Below are 17,381 nucleotides of genomic sequence, written 5' to 3'. Positions count from 1 at the left end.
TCAAACAATCGCATTTCCCCTCAACTTGCTAAGCACATGGTCTAAGGATTCTTACACCCAAACTTCAAAAATAATTTCCAGTAAACAAGAGACTTCTACCCATCCTGAAATCATGGTGGGGTAGTATGTAAAGACATAGTCTGATCCACACCCAGGCAATCATGAGCTAAGGGGGCAAAGATGGCTTGTGCAGATAGAAACACCTTGAAATTGTCAACCAGCAGCTGCATCAAGTAGGGAGCAGAGCTGCTGAACACTCACATTTGGGTGATGGAATCATATGTTGGGTTTTGCCTTGGGTTTACTGAGGTGGTTCAGTAAATCTAGGTTGCTGTAGTGCAGTGCCAAAGGGAAGTCATGTCCATGTTGCATTTATTTAGAGTTATTCTTTTGCAAATGTGAAACCTGCATGCATGAGGTTTCACACCTCTGCCATTGCAGACTCACCCACAGGCATTATTTCCATGACTTGTAAAGGTCACTTTATTTACACAACATGCAGAATGCTGTTCTCAGCCTTGTTTTTCTCACACTTGTGCACTTTCAATCATTTCTTCAAAAGGAAGCTAAACGATTTAGTTTGAGCAAACATCAATTGTGTTGCCATGCTCCTGTGTGATGTCCTTGTTGACAGACCTGAAAAGGAAGTGAGGTGGACCTGCTGGGGGTTCAGCTCCAGAGGGATACTATGCTCAGGGTGTCAGTCAGGGCTGCCTCTCACCTGAATGGCCACCCTGGCATCCAAATGCCCTTGCTCAGTGTTGTCCCTGGTGTTTGGAAGAACTGGTTTGCATTGTAGACTCCCAGCGCATGGGTTAGCCCATAAAAAACCTTGCTGTGCTATGAGTTTTTCACCCCTAGACCTGCACCTCAAATCCCCTGGCCAGAGTTCCCTCCAACAATCATGCATGGCATTCCGCAAACAGCTCTCCTGTGCATGCTCTACGTGAAGGGAGGTTCCCAGTTCCTTCCTGCTTCAAACAGTACTGTGAAACAATCTCTTGAAAAGAAATCTTGAAAATTTGTGTAGCATTCTCTGTTGGAGAAACCTCTCTTCTTAGTCCTGTGAGGTCTAATGATGGCTCTGTATATAGCTGTGATGGGAGCTATGGGACAGGACTCTGTCTCCCATGTTCTCTTCATTGCTGTTCTGCTGCTGCCTTAAAATGTACCATTGGATGGGGACACAGCACATCTGAGTGATTTGTGCCTGGGTGACTCAACTTTGGGAATGTTTTCTGCACCTGTTGGCCACAGTTGGTGATTTCCTTTTGAATTACAAGACTTTCTCACTTCTCTCACAAATGAACTGGTGAGACCTCTTTTACTCCGATAATTCAAACCCTGGGAAGGTGAAGCACTTTCATCACCAATCACAGCACTAAACAATGAACCAATCACAGATGCTAGGTTTAGCTGCCTCTTTGACTTCATGAGGGTTTGGTGGGGACACCCAGATACAAATAACACCTTCGAAAGTAAATCCTCTGAAGATGCCCATGCTTTGGACTAGAAGATAATTCCTTGCCTTAGTCCAGGGTTTATCTTATTTTATTTTATTGATTTATTTTTTATTTTTTATTTTTATTTTTATTTTTATTTTTTAAATCTCTCACTAACAGTTTTAAAGACATAATTGGATGAAACTTGACATGGGTCAGAGATGTAGCTCATTGGCAAAGTGCTCCCTGGCAATCACAGGGTACTGAATTTGGTTCCTGGTACCAAAAATAAACAAAACTGAAACTAAAAACAAACAAACCTCTAGGAATTTTGTCATACATAAGCCCCTTGAAACTCATCACCGAAGTGGTGATGTATATGTCACCTTCACATTTTCCTTATGGTTCCTTATAATTGCTTCCTTCCATCCTAAGCGATGTGTCTGCTTTTTGTCTCTGGGAAACACTTTGTATTTTCTAGAGGTGACAGGTTTGTAACCACACAGGATGCTGGTATACTAAGATGCTAAAAATTAAAATAATTGATTAAAAGATGATTAACAAATAGTTACTTTAAAATATAGTTATTTGTAATATTGTCATTCTGTACTGAGCTCATTACCCTAGTAACCAAGCACCAACCACATAGTTATAAATTAACTGACCGTGTAGTTCTGCTGTTCTGTAATGCGTCACCCCCCACCTTAGTGACCTGTGTGCTATGTCAACTTTTTTCCCCCTTGTAAGAGACAAATGATGCTGTGTCAACCACTGTTCCCTTTATGAGAGACAAATGTTCCTGGAATTGGCAGACCAAGGGCTATGAATTGGCTAACCACCCACTGTGAAATGCCTCTTACCTCTGCAAAGGGGAACAAAGGCCCACCTTATTTCTGTTTCTCATCACTATGTACCTAATGATCAATGAGCTAATCATAAATGAACTATAAAAATCAGTCAAAACTCTAACTCAGTTGCAAAGCTTTGCAAATTCCATCTGCACTGTGTCGCTGGGCCAGCTAAAATAAAAGCGCTTCTTTTGAAAAAGACAGCTTGTGCCATTTGTCATCTTGGGGTCTTGCCCGTTTTTCATCATGGGGACCTGTTTTTTGAGTAGAGTACAACATTTGGGTGTGCTCTGGGATTACATGGGGACCCCTCCCCACATTTTTTCACCAATCGATCAGCTTGAAACATCGGTAAGTATTTGGATCTTTTATTCTTTGTAATTTGAGTGCACACCTTTGAATTTGCAGAGAGCTTGGCTGGTTCTTTCTGCACCGGAGCGGGATGCCCTCCGGAACAGGGCTTCTAGGCCATTTATGATTTGGGATTTTTTTATCCATTTGGTTTTGTGCTTGGCATATGTTTACGGTGGAGCCATTTGTTCATTTGAATGTGTTACCTCAGTACTAACATTTAGATTTCTTTTTTCTCTTAAACTACTGTTGCAGGTTCCATGTGGCTTATTGGACTTAAGGGTCATAATGAAAATTTATTTCCCTTTAGGTCGCCAAACCATGGACAGAAAATACTTTGTTTGTGTCTTTAACGTTGGTCTTGTCTTTTGTGGCACCTTGTTTAATGTTTTAGTTCTCAACTGATTATGTACAACCTTGGCATGCCTTTAAACATATTTTTCTGGTTAAAATGTAAATATATAATAAGACATATATATTTACACACACACACACACACACACACACACACACATATATATATATATATATATATATATATATATATATGGCTTTTAAAATCATATTGGCATTACCAAATAAAGCCAGGTCATACTGTTATTGAGCCAGTTTAAAAAGTTACAGTTTTTGAAGTGTAACATTTTAAAATGGTAAAAAGCCAAAAAATGATTTAATATATTTTAGACTACTAAGAAAGTCACTTCAAGGAGTTTGTTAAAAATTTTAATGTTGTCTAAAAAGCTAGAAAAAAGGTAATTGGTAATAAACAGAAACAGAAAAACAAATGTGTTCAGAATTTGACAGTATCGGATTAGTAAACTTTTACTGCAAAATGTTTCCATTAAAATGAGATTGTATTCTAAAAAGGGGAGGACAAACTAGAGCCCTTTGTCATCCCAAGTTTATATAATGATAAAAAGTCAGTGTTGACCATATATAAAATATATTTGCCTTTGAAAATAAAAATTAAAAAGGACTGTAATTCTCAGTCCCATCCGGACTAGAAGCCATCAGCGTTCAGAATTCCTGTACTCCTCTTCCTCATCCCCCTTCTTCTAAGGACCCTTGGGGCCTTATTTCTCTTTTGAAATTTGTCTTCTCCATTCATCACCCCACTTGGGATGACTGCCAGCAGATTTTACAGGTTTTGTTTACATTAAAAGAGAGAGAGAAAAAAAACCTTCATGTTGTGGGATAAAAAGCAGTGTGCATTCCAAATAAAAACCTGTCTTCTGATCCCAAATGCCAGAACCATGTTTTCCCTTTATCCTGCCCCGATCGGACAACCAGAGGTAAGAACTCTCTCATTCAGTATTGCCAGTTGTACTCAGAAGCCTTTAAGGGCTGCCAGAAAACCCACCAATTTGTCCAATTTAACAGAGGTGAGACAATGAGATGATGAGTCTCCCTCGGGGTTTCTGGAGAGATTGCTAGAGGCCTATTATATTTGTACACCTGTAGATCTGGTAGCACCTAAAAAGGCAAGGACCATTAATAATACCTTTGTAACTGTCAACACCTGATATTAAGCAAAAGTTGCAAAGAATTAAGAGATTTTAAAAAATGCCCCTCAGTTAGTTATTAGACTTTTCTTAAAACTGACTCTTTCCTCCATCTGGTGCAAGCCATTCAACAGATTCCAGTTCCTGTGACTAAAAAACAAATATAAAAATTTCTAGGAGCCATAGGATATTGCCTGCTTTAGATTACAGACTCACAAGACCAGGCTTTTCAGCAATTGAAATCAGCCTTAACAGAAGCTCCAGTTCTGGCTGTGTCAAAGTTGCAAAAACCTCTTTCCCTCTATGTTGATAAAAAACAAGGGATAGCAAAAGGAGTACTGACCCAGAGTTTAGGACCATGGCAAAAGCCTATTGCCTATCTTTCCAAGAGACTTGATAATGTGGCAGCCCAATGTCTGCCTTGCCTGTAGATGATTGCCTTGGTGGCCCTCCTGGTGAAAATGGCCCAAAAGGTGACATTTGGACAAAAACTTTTAATTATCTCCTCTCATTCACTGGAGACTCTCATCAAAGCTTCACCGGACGGATGGCTGCCTATCAGGCATTACTTCTAGATCTGACTACCATCAGTTTCAAGGGGACAGTGTCTTTAAATCCAGATACTCAGCTGCCTGATGATGACCTCTCTTTGCCCCTCTGATCATTTCATGGGGCTTTGACCAGACTTGACAGATGAGCCACTGTCCGAAGTTCCATCATATTTCTCTGATGAAAGCAGTCACATATATCAAGGTAAGCAGGTCATGGGAGCCACTGTCACAGACTCTCAGATTCTATGGGAACAAATCTTAGAGCCAAAAACATCAGCCCAATGGGCTGAACTCATTGCCCTCACTGAGGCCCTCAAGTTGTCAGACTGATAGCGGATATGCATTTGCTACTGCTCATGTTCATGGGGTCATTTATCAGGAATGAGGTTCATTGACTTAAGGGGGCCAAAAGATAAAAATGCTCCCCAAGTTTTGGATTTGTTAGCTGCCATTTGGATGCCAAGGAATATGGCTATTAAATAATCTAACAGATGCAGCTCCCTAAAAAGCAGCCACAAAATCAGTGGGGATTGAGACAGTCCCGGCATTGCTACTGATTCCACCCACTCTGCCAGAGCCCTTTTGCACTCAAAAAGACTTACATTTGGCAGCTCAACTCCAAGCAAAGTCTGATATCCCTGGGGGCTAGTACCAACTGCCTCATACTCAAGTCCTCCTCTGCGAGGCCTTGAGATAAAAACTCATCCAACAAGCTCATCAGTCCACTCACATGGGAGGATCAAAACTCACTGCCCTTTTTGAGATCATTTCTTTATCCCTCAGTTATCAAAGCTTACTCAGTCTGTGAGCCTTAGAGGCCCTCAGTGCCAGTTGGTAAATCTTAAGCAGCCACAACAAATGAAAACCACTTGGTATCATGGGACTATGCCTGAAAAACATTGAGAATTAGATTTTACAAAAATAAAAAAAAGCCTGGACTTTAAGGGAATGAGTACTGGTAGATAGCTTTTCCTACTAAGTCTTGAGTCAGCCCTGATAGCAGTTTTCCCAATTTGTCCTCCCTTTATCCATGGGGTCTGACAATGGCCCGGGTTTTATAGTCCAGATAACTGAAAAACTAAGCCAAGCTTTGCAGATTGATTAAAAACTCCATTGTGCTTCCTGGCCTTAAAGTTGAGGACAAATAAAAAGGATAAACCAGACTTTAAAAATGGTAGTAACTAAGATGACATTCAAAACTGGCGAGAACTGGGTGAGTCTCCTTCCTTTTTCCCTCTTGCATGCACAATGTACCCCCTATGTTACAGTTGTTTCCCCTTTAATGTTCTATGTGGGAGACCTCCTCCTTTTATTCCTAAGATTTCTGAAAAAAAATTAGCGGATCTGGCTAATCAAGATCTTGCTAAGTTCCTCCAGGCTCTTCAACTAGCTGTGACTTCCATCCATCAGTTATTCTGAGAACAACAACCTCTGCCTACAGCCCATCCTGAGGATAAACGTCCTGCTGTGAAACCTAGGACACTACTTATCAAGAGACATCACCGTGAGTCCCTCAAACCATGGTGAGAAGACCCTTACACAGTGGTCCTCAGCACTCTGACTGCCTTCAAAGTCACAAAAAAGCCTGCCTCAATTCATCATTGCCACCTCAAGCCAGTTCTGGCCTCTGACAGCAATCAACCTACAGGTAAGTGGACTGTTGTTCCCTCCAAGGATTCTTTAAAGCTTAAGATTGCCAAATGTATCTGATAATCTTGTTGATAGGTGTAATTCCTTATGGAGACCCCAAGGAGATACCTTGTAACCCACTGTTTAAAACTTACAATTACTGACTATTTCACTGGTAAATTATTGGAAGCCAATGCTACTGTCTATAAGATAATTAAGATAAATTTATGTTCCCTATTAGATAACATCCCAGCAAAAATTAGACAAAAAATTGTTGTTGGGTGTGCATGTCATGCTGCCTGATTGGTTGCTAATCGAGACTTACAGGGACCTATGTATTAAAAAAAAATTACCGTCCACTTACTGGTATCTTTGTCCCCAAAAGCAACAGCCAGCCTCTGATTATAGGTGTTCACAATCCATAGAGACAAAATATTTTGTAGACATTGGGGTTGTAAATTTGTATCTCCTTGACAGGGAAGTAAATGGGGTCTTTAACTTTTTCCTCACTTTTGAGACCCAATCTTCTGTTCTCCTCCACTAGACTTCCTGCTCCTGAGACCTTTTTGCCCTCTGCGATTTCTGTGACATCTCTAGCCCCTTCTTGCCTCTGGACATTGCTTATGGCAAATCAACTTTTAATTCCTGTACAGATGAGACCTTTGTTGGTGGGATGCTAAGCCCTGGCTCACACTGGACAATGTACAGGGTGCTCCAGGAATCTGTGTTTACTCTGCCTCCTACTCCTTGCACACTTCCCCTAATGCTGCACTCTGTAATCCTACCTCTTCAGCTTTGATTTATACTTTTTCCTATCCTGCTAATCAACACCTTGTTGCTCCCAATGGAGCCTGATTTGCCTGTAGTTCTAATATAATTCCTTGTTCCATGCATCACCTGTTTACCCAGTGCCCTGAGCTTTACATATTAGTCCATATCTTTCCCCAAGTGTATTGGTACCCTAGAGATAATGGTAAGAGTCACTTGTTCCCTAGCTTTGACTTAAAGAGTCCAGTAAGAGCAAAAAAAATCCTGCATTATTACCTGTATTACTAAAAATTGAGATAACAAGGTCAATAGGTTTAAGAGTGTCCAGCGTAATAGTCAAAAGACCAAAATTATAGACACTTATGTGTACTCATTGACCAAGATTTAGCAGCCCTTAGTGACTCTGTCTCCAAATTAGAGGATTCTTTAAGTTCACTGACTGAGATGGTTTTACAAAACTGGTGGGGTCTAGATCTCCTGTTCCTAAAGGAAGGAGGCTTTTGTCTGATATTAGGAAAATATTGTTGTTTGTATGCCAATCATTCTGGGGTTATCAGACAAAGTATGGCCAGCCTTAAAGGGCAGCTACAGGATCAAGAACAAGCCAGACAAACGGAACAGAATTGGCTTGAGGGATGGTTTTCTCTATCTCCCTGGTTGACAACGTTAATCATAGCAGCCTCCAGACCTCTGTTAATCTTACTTACTTGTTTAACAATTGGACCTTGCATATAAACAGATTAGTAATGTTATACTAAGATGCTAAAAATTAAAATAATTGATTAAAAGATAATTAACAAAAATATTTACTTAAACGTAGTTATTAGTAATATTGTCATTCTATACTGAGCTCAGTACCCTAGTAACCAAACACCAACCACATAGTTATAAATTAACTGACCACGTGGTTCTGCTGTGCTGTAATGCGTCATCCCCCCACCTTAGTGACCTGTGTGCTATGTCAACTTTTGTTCCCCTTGTAAGAGACAAATGATGCTGTGTCAACCACTGTTCCCTTTATGAGAGACAAATGTTCCTGGAATTGGCAGACCAAGGGCTATGAATTGTCTAACCACCCACTGTGAAATGTCTCTTACCTCTGCAAAGGGGAACAAAGGCCCACCTTATTTCTGTTCCTCATCACTATGTACTTAATGATCATTGAGCTAATCATAAATGAACTATAAAAATCAGTCAAAACTCTAACTCAGTTGCACAGTTTGCAAATTCCATCTGCACTGTGTCGCTGGGCCAGCTAAAATAAAAGCACTTCTTTTAAAAAAGACGTTTTGCGCCATTTGTCATCTTGGGGTCTTGCCCCGTTTTTTCATCATGGGGCCCTATTTTATTTGAGTAGAGTACAACAAAGAGCTGAGTGCCAATTAGTGACAAGGGAACTATGTGGCAAGGGGAACTTAGAGTGTGAAGTCCTTGGGTGTCCCTGCCTCACCAGAAGGAAATGTTTAATTGGATTAGGAATTTGGTTCCATTTCAGCAATAATTGTCACACCCATGCTTGGCAATATGATCACTTTCAGAATTCAGAAATTATATGAGTCTGAATGAGTAGCAAGCTTGTCTTGGAGAACTGATGCTAGCTTTTATTTCATCCTTACTCTGTGGCAGACCATTACTATCATTTAAATGTAATGTCTTCACTTTACACGGTAACTATGCTCCTTTTGTTTTCACATACTGGGTTTCTAGGTGGAAAATTAATAGAAACGAGTGAAAATCATTAAGATGAAGTCTGCTGCCTCTAACACAGACTTCCGACTCTCTGTTCTGTTGTGTCCTGTCCTGGCCTGTTCTCAGAATATTTTCTGACATCAGTGGATTTTTTATTCCTGGAGGATTGAACCTTAATCCTGAAAATATTTGCAGCCCATTATGGAAAGAGTCCACTGATCCTTGAAAGAAAGCAGGGGTAGCCATGAAATGGCAGGGATAAATAAGAAATTTAGAGAAGACCTAACACCACCACTTCTCAAAATTCAATGAAATCGAATGGGAAATTGTTCTTCCCAATTCATTCCTGGAAGCAAGCATTACCCTGATACCAAAACCAGAGAACAATCCAAATAAGAAAGAGAATTACAGACCATTCTGCCTAGTGAAAATTGAAGCAATATCCTCAATAACATACTGGCAAACAGACTGCAGAATATCATCGAGAAGATTGTACAACATGATCAAGTGGAATTATTCCCTGGGATGCAAGGGTGGTTCAACATACATAAATCCATATATATAATACACCGTATTGACAAATCCAAAAGCAAAAATCATTTGATCATTTCAATAGATGCAGAAAAAGATTTTGACAAAGTCCATCACCTATTCATAATAAAAAACCTACAAAAATCAGGAGAGATGATCTTTATCTCAATCTGATAAAAGCCTTTTATTACAAACCAACATTCAACCTCATACTAAGTAGACAAAAACTGAATTCTTTCACTCTAAAATGAGGAACAAAACAAGGATGTCTACTGCCTCCGCTCTTATTCAATATAGTCCTGGAAACTAGCTAGAGCAATTAGACAAGAGAAAGAAATAAAAGGAATAAAGATAGAAATGAAAATGTTAAACTATCATTATTTGCGGAAGACATGATACTCTACTTAGAAGACCATAAAAATTCCACCAAAAGAATTCTAGTTAAAGAAGAAAATTCAGTAATATAGCTTGTTAAAAAGACAACACTCAACAATCACTAGATTTCATAAACAAGAATAAAAAACTCATGGAAAGAGAAATCAAGCAAACAATAACTTTTACAATAGCATCCAACAAAATGAAATACTTAGGAATGAATCTAACAAAGGATGTAAAGGATCTCTATACTGTAAACCACAGTACTCTCAAAAAGGAGATTGAAGAACAGATTCTAAAATGAAGAGCTATCCCATAGTCTTGGGTAGGGAAATTCAATATAGTGAAAATGACCATACTTCCAAAGCTATTGTACAGATTCAGTGCAATCCCAATCAAAACCCTGTAGCATATCTCAAAGAAAAACACAAAATAATTCCAAAAATTCATCTGGAACCAGAAGAGACCTAGAGTAGCAAAGGTGATGCTTTGAAACAAAGGAAAGATAGGGTTCATCAAAATCCCTGACTTGAAATTATACTATAAAGGTATCATGATTAAAAAAATAAGATGTGGTACTGACAAAAAACAAAACAAACAAAACCAGACCCAAAGATCAAAGGAACAAATTAGAAGATGGAAAAACAACCCCAGACCACTAAACCATCTTATCTTTGACAAAGGTGCCAAACAAAGTCATTGGAAGAAAAGCAGCCTCTTTAATAAATGGTGCTGGAAAACCTGGCTCTATACATTATGAATATTATCTTTCAACGTGTATTAAGCTAAGATCAGAATAGATCAAAGATCTTATATTAAAACAGAAACATTAAATCTGCTGCAAGATAGAGTAAGTAAAACTCTTGCAGACATTGATGTACGAAAAGACTTTATGATGAAAACTTGGATTGAACAGCAAAAATCAAAGACAATTAAGTGAGAATCTCACCCTACTGAAAAACTTTTTAACAGCAAGAGAAATCACTAACAGAGTGAAAAGACAACCCACAATGTGGGAGAAAATATTTGCCAACTCTTTCTCAGACAAAGTATTACTATTGAGAGCACGGAAAACTAAAAAATTTCAGTCTTCCCAGATTTAAAGACCCAATCCAAAAATGTGCATCTGAGGTGAAATTCACAGTTCTCAGATGAAAAAATAGAAACAGCAAATAAATATGTGATAAAATATTCTGCATCACTCGACATTTAACAATTGCAAACTAAATAACACTGATATGTCACCTTGCCCCAGAAAAAAAATGCCTACTGTCAAGAAATCATGCAATAACGAATGCTGGAGAGGTTGTGGGGGAAAAAGGAATCCTTCTCCATTGTTGGTGGTAAGGCAACCACTGTGGAAATCAGTGTGGAGATTCCACACAAACTAGGTCTACAGGTCCCACTCAACTCAGCTATTCTCCTTCTGAGTATCTACCCAAAAGAATAAAAATCATCATACCACAATGATATATGTGCACCCACGTTTATAGTAGCACAGTTTGTGGTAGCCAGATCTTGGATGGAATGCAGGACCTCTAGCTTGCCAGGCAGGCGATTAAGCTAAATCCCTGGACCCTTTTTTTACTTTTTAACTTTCAAATAAAATGCATTTGGGAGAAAAAACAAGGACTGAGGTAAAGACTTTCAGTGCAAATACACATCAGACGAGCTGAGGTCACCATTCCAGAAGACAGCCAGCTCCAGGAGCCTCCACCATCTTTCATTGGGGACCCACAGTTCCAGGGTGGGGTTTTTTCTGTAATTATTCTTGGTGGGGAAGGCAGGCAGGAGAGCAGGAGCCAATCAGTGATGAAGAGGCTGACTGTAAGAACTGTCCAATCAGGCGGGCCAAGGTAGGCGGTCTCTTCCAGTGTCATGGCGTCAATTGCAAAGCCAGGGCAAAAAAGGGAGCGCTAGATGTTTGCTAGACCACTATTTTTTGCTTCTATTCACTGTGGACTGCTTAGAAAGAACCTGGGAGACCTCCAAACTATGCAATGGTGATGTTATGGGATGGGAGCAGTTAAATGGGGTGGAATCCACTTGAGACCAGTTAGAAGTGGTTTGAAGGGGCTGGGGTTTAGCTCAGCTGCATAAGTGCCTGCCATAAAAGCAGGCAGTCATAAGTTCGATCCCCGGTACCAATAAAAAGGAAAAAGACCAAAAAAAAAAAAAAAAAAAGAAAGAAAGAAAGAAAGACAGAAAAAGAAAAGAAAAAAAAAAGTGGTGAGCAGCAGCTGTGCTGTCTAGAGCCTGTGTGCTTAGCCTCAGACCCTGAGGTCGTCTAGTGCTAGCAGTGAGTCAGCCTCTGTCCCTTTTACCTCTCACTGGGGCCAAGACAGTTCTGGGTCCCTAGAACGCTGTCACCACTGTGATACAACCAGGCCACAAGGCCATTTTTGAAATCGCCTGCTGCTCTTGCTCCTCCAAGTCTGGGCCCAGGACGGGGCATGAGGAGAGCCTGATTCCGATGTGTTTTCAAGCTGGGTGCAGCTGTAATAAGCCAGGTCTCTGCTCTCATTCCTGTCAGCATCAGATCTGAAAGCCAGAAGCTTATAATTGTCTTTGCTGCAGGACCTCGTAGCCACAACTGCTCTCCTTAAAGTTATGCATTTATGTATTTTGTGATCACCTAAATTTATACTATGTTCTCACATTTTCAACCCCATGACAGGTGTTGGCAAAGATTATGAGAATTCAGTGGTGTGTGGTGATATACTTCAGTGGAGGAAGGCTTTCCAAACACCTGGTGAACTCCTGTGTATGATAAATAACAGTGCAAAGAATTTCTGAGCATTCTTTATGTGACACATGTGCTCATAATCTATGTTTGTGAGAACAGCCATAGAGGTTGGAATTTTGAGAAAAATGAAGCAGATATAAAAGTGTCATCAAGGCCAGGGTAAAGTGTGCTTGCTAAGGATAAATTCCAGAAAGGGCTGCGTGTTAAATTCTCTTTGAAAAATGCCTAAATTTAGTCATTTGCATGAACATATACATGTGATTTCCTTCTGAATGGAAAGGAATATGGGTGTCGTCTCTGAATGAAGAGGTGATTTAATAGCGTGGTTGATCATATACATTGTTTAAATATGGAAATGCTCTGTAATGGACTTTACTAATTCGTGTAAAGAGATGCCCTAAATTGAAATTGTGCAGGGATATCAGTAGTTAAGGCATGAAGGGTTTTCTGCTTAGGGTGGATCAGATGAGCATGGAAAGGATGTGGAAGTGACTGGCAGGACACTGTGTGCAAATAGCAGGACATACAACAGAGAGGGTCTTCACTGAAAGTCAGGTAGTTCTTAGGGTAAGCATGAAGTTAAAGTTAAATTATGATACCTTCCTTGAGGTGAATAGCACAAGCTCTGGTAAGAATCAGTATTCCACATCCCTGTCAACCCATGAATTCTGTGTTGTTCACTTGAGATCTAGTTTTGATTATCTTGAATTATGACCCAGTATCATGAAGGTGAAATTTGAATTTTTTTTGTACCAAGGATCGAACTCATGATCTCAAGCTTGCAGATTAGGTTTTCATGCTGCTACCTAAATACCCAGCTCTGAAACTGTTTTCTGTATGTTATAGATGATATCAACCTTGTTCCTCAGAAAATGTTGAATATTGTGCAATTTTTCTATATTGTATTGCTATAACTTTTTAAAGCAAACCAAAGGTGTCTTATGCAGTCACTTTTCAAGTTTCACATTGTCTGTGTAGTATCTCAGTGAGGGTTTCTCTATTTCAGACAGCTCTGCAACTTATGCTAGCCCCAAACTCAAGACAGTTCTCCTGCATCAGCCTCCCAAGATATATTTCTTATTTATGAATGGAAAGTGATCATTTATTGACACTGAGCTATAATTTGAAGCTTGCACCTGGTTTCATTGTTTATACGTTTTTTACCTACAGCAGTTTTCCATGAACATTTGAGTTATTATTTATGTACCATATTTGATGTTATTTATGTTTTGTTCTGTGAAACCAAATTCAAATATCAAAATGCTGCTTAAGTATATTAAGAACAAAGGACTCAGTTGCCTAATTGAGATTTGAAGAGATATCATTGGTCTTACATCAAAGTGATTGAGGAGATATTTGTCTGCCTCTGTGCTTCAAGGATGCTGGTCCTTCAGGCTCTCACTATGAGCTCTGCATTAGAGACAATGCACAGCGACTCTTTTTTTTTTTTGTCTTTTTTTGAGACAGCATCTCACTATGCAGTTCAGACTGGCCTTGAGCTCACTTTGCAGCCCAGGCTGGTCTCAAACTCGCAAGGATCCTCCCACCTCAGCCTCTGGAGTGCTGGGATGACAGGCGTGAGCCGCCAAACCCAGCACAAAGGGACTTTTGCAGTGACTCAGCAAAAGAATCAGTGCTCCTATTTGGCTGTTACATTAGGTGTGAGTTGCATTATGGCATCAAATTTGCTGTCTCAAAATATGTGTATGTACAAGCAATTAATCCCCAAGATTTGGAATTAAGATTTTAAGAAATCAGTCTCGATTCAGCTGTTATGTGGGTTTTATTTGTTTAGTTTAGTTTCTTTTATTAAGACAGGTTTTCTCTACGTACATCAGCTAGATTTGAACACTTTATGGAGTGCCCAATTGCCCTAAGCTCAAAGCAGCCATCCTGCATCAGCCTCTTGAGTGCTGGGATTATAGATATGTGTGGTTTTACCCTAGAAAATATTGAGGCTTATAACTTAGCTGTGTTGTAGATTGGCATAATAGATGCCATCTTGAGCTTTGCATTTAACTTGTGCCCTGTATTTCACCCAGAAAATGGAAAAATCACTCAGGGTAGAAGACCCAGGAGAAAAGCAAAATGAGTTGTACCCAAAGAAAAAAGTTAACCTGCTCAACAAAAGAAGCTGAATACAGTTGTCATCCAAAAATTATTATAAGATTCTAGCTAAATGATTTCCAACAGGATCTTTTTGTGATTCTATCTTTTAAAATATCTGTAACTTTCCAGTTCAAAGCCTCTTCTTTAGATCCTGAAATGGGGATAGGGGTTTTTTATACAAGTGGTCCTGTTAGACCGGTGTCGTGAGGAAGACTCCAAGGGCCTCGCTCTCATGTAAAAACAAAAGGGGTTTTTATTATTCCGTGTACACGGGGTCCTCCAAACAGGTGGAAACCGAGAACCCCTTACTGGAGCAGGGCTGTGCCTTTTAAGGCCTAAAACAACAAAGCAAGCAAGCGTTGTTACAGAAGCCAATCATAGGGGTTAGAGCAGAGCTGATGGTGAGCTGTCCTTAAGGGATTGGGTTTTTTAGTGGGGCAAGGGAGTGTCTCCCTAGAAGGGGTGGCATTTCTTAGGAATGGGCGTTTGTCTCATGACTGAGAGATCTGCCTTAGGTTAAGACTGTTTGTCTTAACTGTTTAAGAACACTGGTTCCTGTGGGGGTGGAGCTGCACATAGTTTGGAAACTTGCACCACAAGGCCTCCTGAATAGAAAAGTCTAAAAGCAATTAACAACCTTAATTACCTTACTTTAGCACCACAACCGTTCTATTTTTAGAGGGCAACAATGGTTAGCATATCAATTAGGTAAGATTTTACAACTCTTTACAGAAGAGAGCATTGATTAACATATCAATCTTTTACCCAGAGAAAAAGGAAGACACACATTTACAGTTACAGGTATTACTGTGATACAATACCAAGTTACAGGTATTACTACGACATAAACGAAGCTATTTTTGTGAAAAATGTACAATCTAATACAATCTGATGTAATTAACACAATTTGTGATGGGGCTTCTGGATAGGGAAGACCCAGGATGTCAGGAGCTATTACCTCAGGCCTTTGTTTTGTGGCCTCTAGGAAGTTAAAACTTAACCTAGTTGGATTTGAAGGGAGAAGGGGAGGGGAAGCAGCAGATGGAACGAACTTTCTTGGTCTCTTCAGTCCTGAGACCAGCTAATGAAATTCCACATTTCTCAATTGGTTTATTTGTCTTCCTATATTGTTGTTCACAAACTCAACTCAAGCTGCAGAAACCTTTACTAACACAAGCAAACAACAGGATTAAATGACATTGCCACTGAAATGAAAGAATAATAGTGAAAAGTAGAGGAGAAAAAAGACAAATGCCATGTGTTATAATGCCCACCTCTTTTCCCTAGTGATGAAGAGACTGAAACAGGAGAATGTCCATGTATTCAAAGACAGGCTAACCTACATAGTGAGTAGGCTGGCCAGAACTCCTAAGTGAGACTATGTCTTTAAATCAAAATACTAAAATGAAAAACATAAACAACCAAGGTGACAGAAAGACTACTAAAAAAATTATAGAGCTGAGTGAAAGTTGACTTCTGCAAAATGGGATTTATTGAATGATGCTGCAGAGGAAGGAAGGCTATGTAGTGGCATCCAGGAGGCTGTGGCAAAAACAGATTTAGGAATGGCACCTACTGTGCTACAGCACAACAATGACCTCCTTCCTCCAATACATTTGCAGTTCACTAGAATGAGGACTTTTAAAAGCTCATGGAAATCTTAAATTCATGGCAAACAAGCAGCTTGAAATCCAGGCTTTGGAACATGGCCTTTAGCAGAATTTCATATTTAAATTGAAATAAGAAAAATATAATCCTGCCCTGTTTGATGTCAAATGCACCAAGTTTTATGGCTCACAACATTGAGAAAGGAAGTCACAAACCAAAAGAGGTTCAAAAATTTTCTTAGAAAAAAAGAGAAAAGAATAGCCTTGAATTTTCAGGAGTGGTCTTCAGTGTTTTGTCCACAGACCTATTGTCAGGGGTCATTTATACATGAAAGCCACAATGTGGGTACAGTGTGTGTCTCAGACAACATTCAACCTATAATCTTATGGCTGCTTAACTAATATTATTCATAAGGAGAACAAGTCAGCCAGAAAAGGTATGTGGGAAGAGCCAAGGCATTTTGTGGGAACAATAGTCCAGTTGTTCTGGTCATTGATTATGGTAATTGATGCCCATCTGAACTTCCTGGAGGAGGTGGTGGTAACTGTAGTACATTTCAAGCTGTTGTTTCTCTCTTCAGGAGCATGTAGACCTGGTCACTTCATCTTCACCTTCAGGTCTGGCTTTCTTCAACTGTGCCTGTAGCAGTGATTGTTGTATTAGTTTTTTGCATTGACTCTTGAAGGTTCCAGTTCCTCTATGATTGTATATCAATTTCTGTCTACATTGACATCCTTTGCTAAAATCACAATAGTATTTGAATGGATAAAGTGATGTTAATACATTTAAAATATTCATTAATACAGGCCAGGGCTTTAAGCTCAGCAGGCAGAAACGTCTGCCTGGAAAGTGCTAGGTGTAACTTTGATCCCTGGTACCTATAAACAAAAGTAATTTAAACTGCAAGGAAAGAAAATCATTTCATTTGTGAAAATGTAAGTTTACAAAATTTATAACTAAATATGTCAAGGGCAAATTAAACATTGATAATAGTCATATTTAGTATCTAAAGTTGTTGGTTCTGGGGATTGAGGTCAGTTATACAAGAAGCTGCCTGGAAAGCACAAGGTCATTGAATGGTTTGGCCCAGACAGGACACTGTAGCCAGGAAAGCCACGACCGGAAGCAGGAAGCCCCATCTTGCCCTGCCCCTAGGAAGTTACCTGTGACGCCATCTTCCCGCCCCTGGGAATTTACATATGGCGCCAAACCTAGGACCAATGGGCTACCTG

At 39.7% G+C, this 17,381-nt stretch overlaps 1 protein-coding gene across 1 annotated transcript in view; it reads left to right on the top strand.

Moving 5' to 3' along the window:
- The window catches only part of LOC134475022 (zinc finger protein 69-like), a gene marked incomplete at its 5' end in the record, with an annotated part of 36,821 nt that extends 21,948 nt beyond the window's left edge, over positions 1-14,873 (top strand). Inside the window, one exon of the mRNA XM_063244388.1 lies at positions 14,829-14,873. Within this exon, the coding sequence (XP_063100458.1) occupies positions 14,829-14,873 (45 nt within the window). The remainder of the gene's footprint in view (positions 1-14,828) is intronic.
- Between the last annotated feature and the right edge of the window lie 2,508 nt (positions 14,874-17,381).

The sequence above is a fragment of the Cavia porcellus genome, unplaced genomic scaffold (genome assembly GCF_034190915.1).
Source record: "Cavia porcellus strain 051 isolate PalLab524CR breed Dunkin Hartley unplaced genomic scaffold, mCavPor4.1 scaffold_50, whole genome shotgun sequence".
Classification (NCBI taxonomy): Eukaryota; Metazoa; Chordata; class Mammalia; order Rodentia; family Caviidae; genus Cavia; species Cavia porcellus.
The sequence above is the reverse complement of the archived record's forward strand: the minus strand, read 5'-3'. Positions and strand labels throughout refer to the sequence as shown.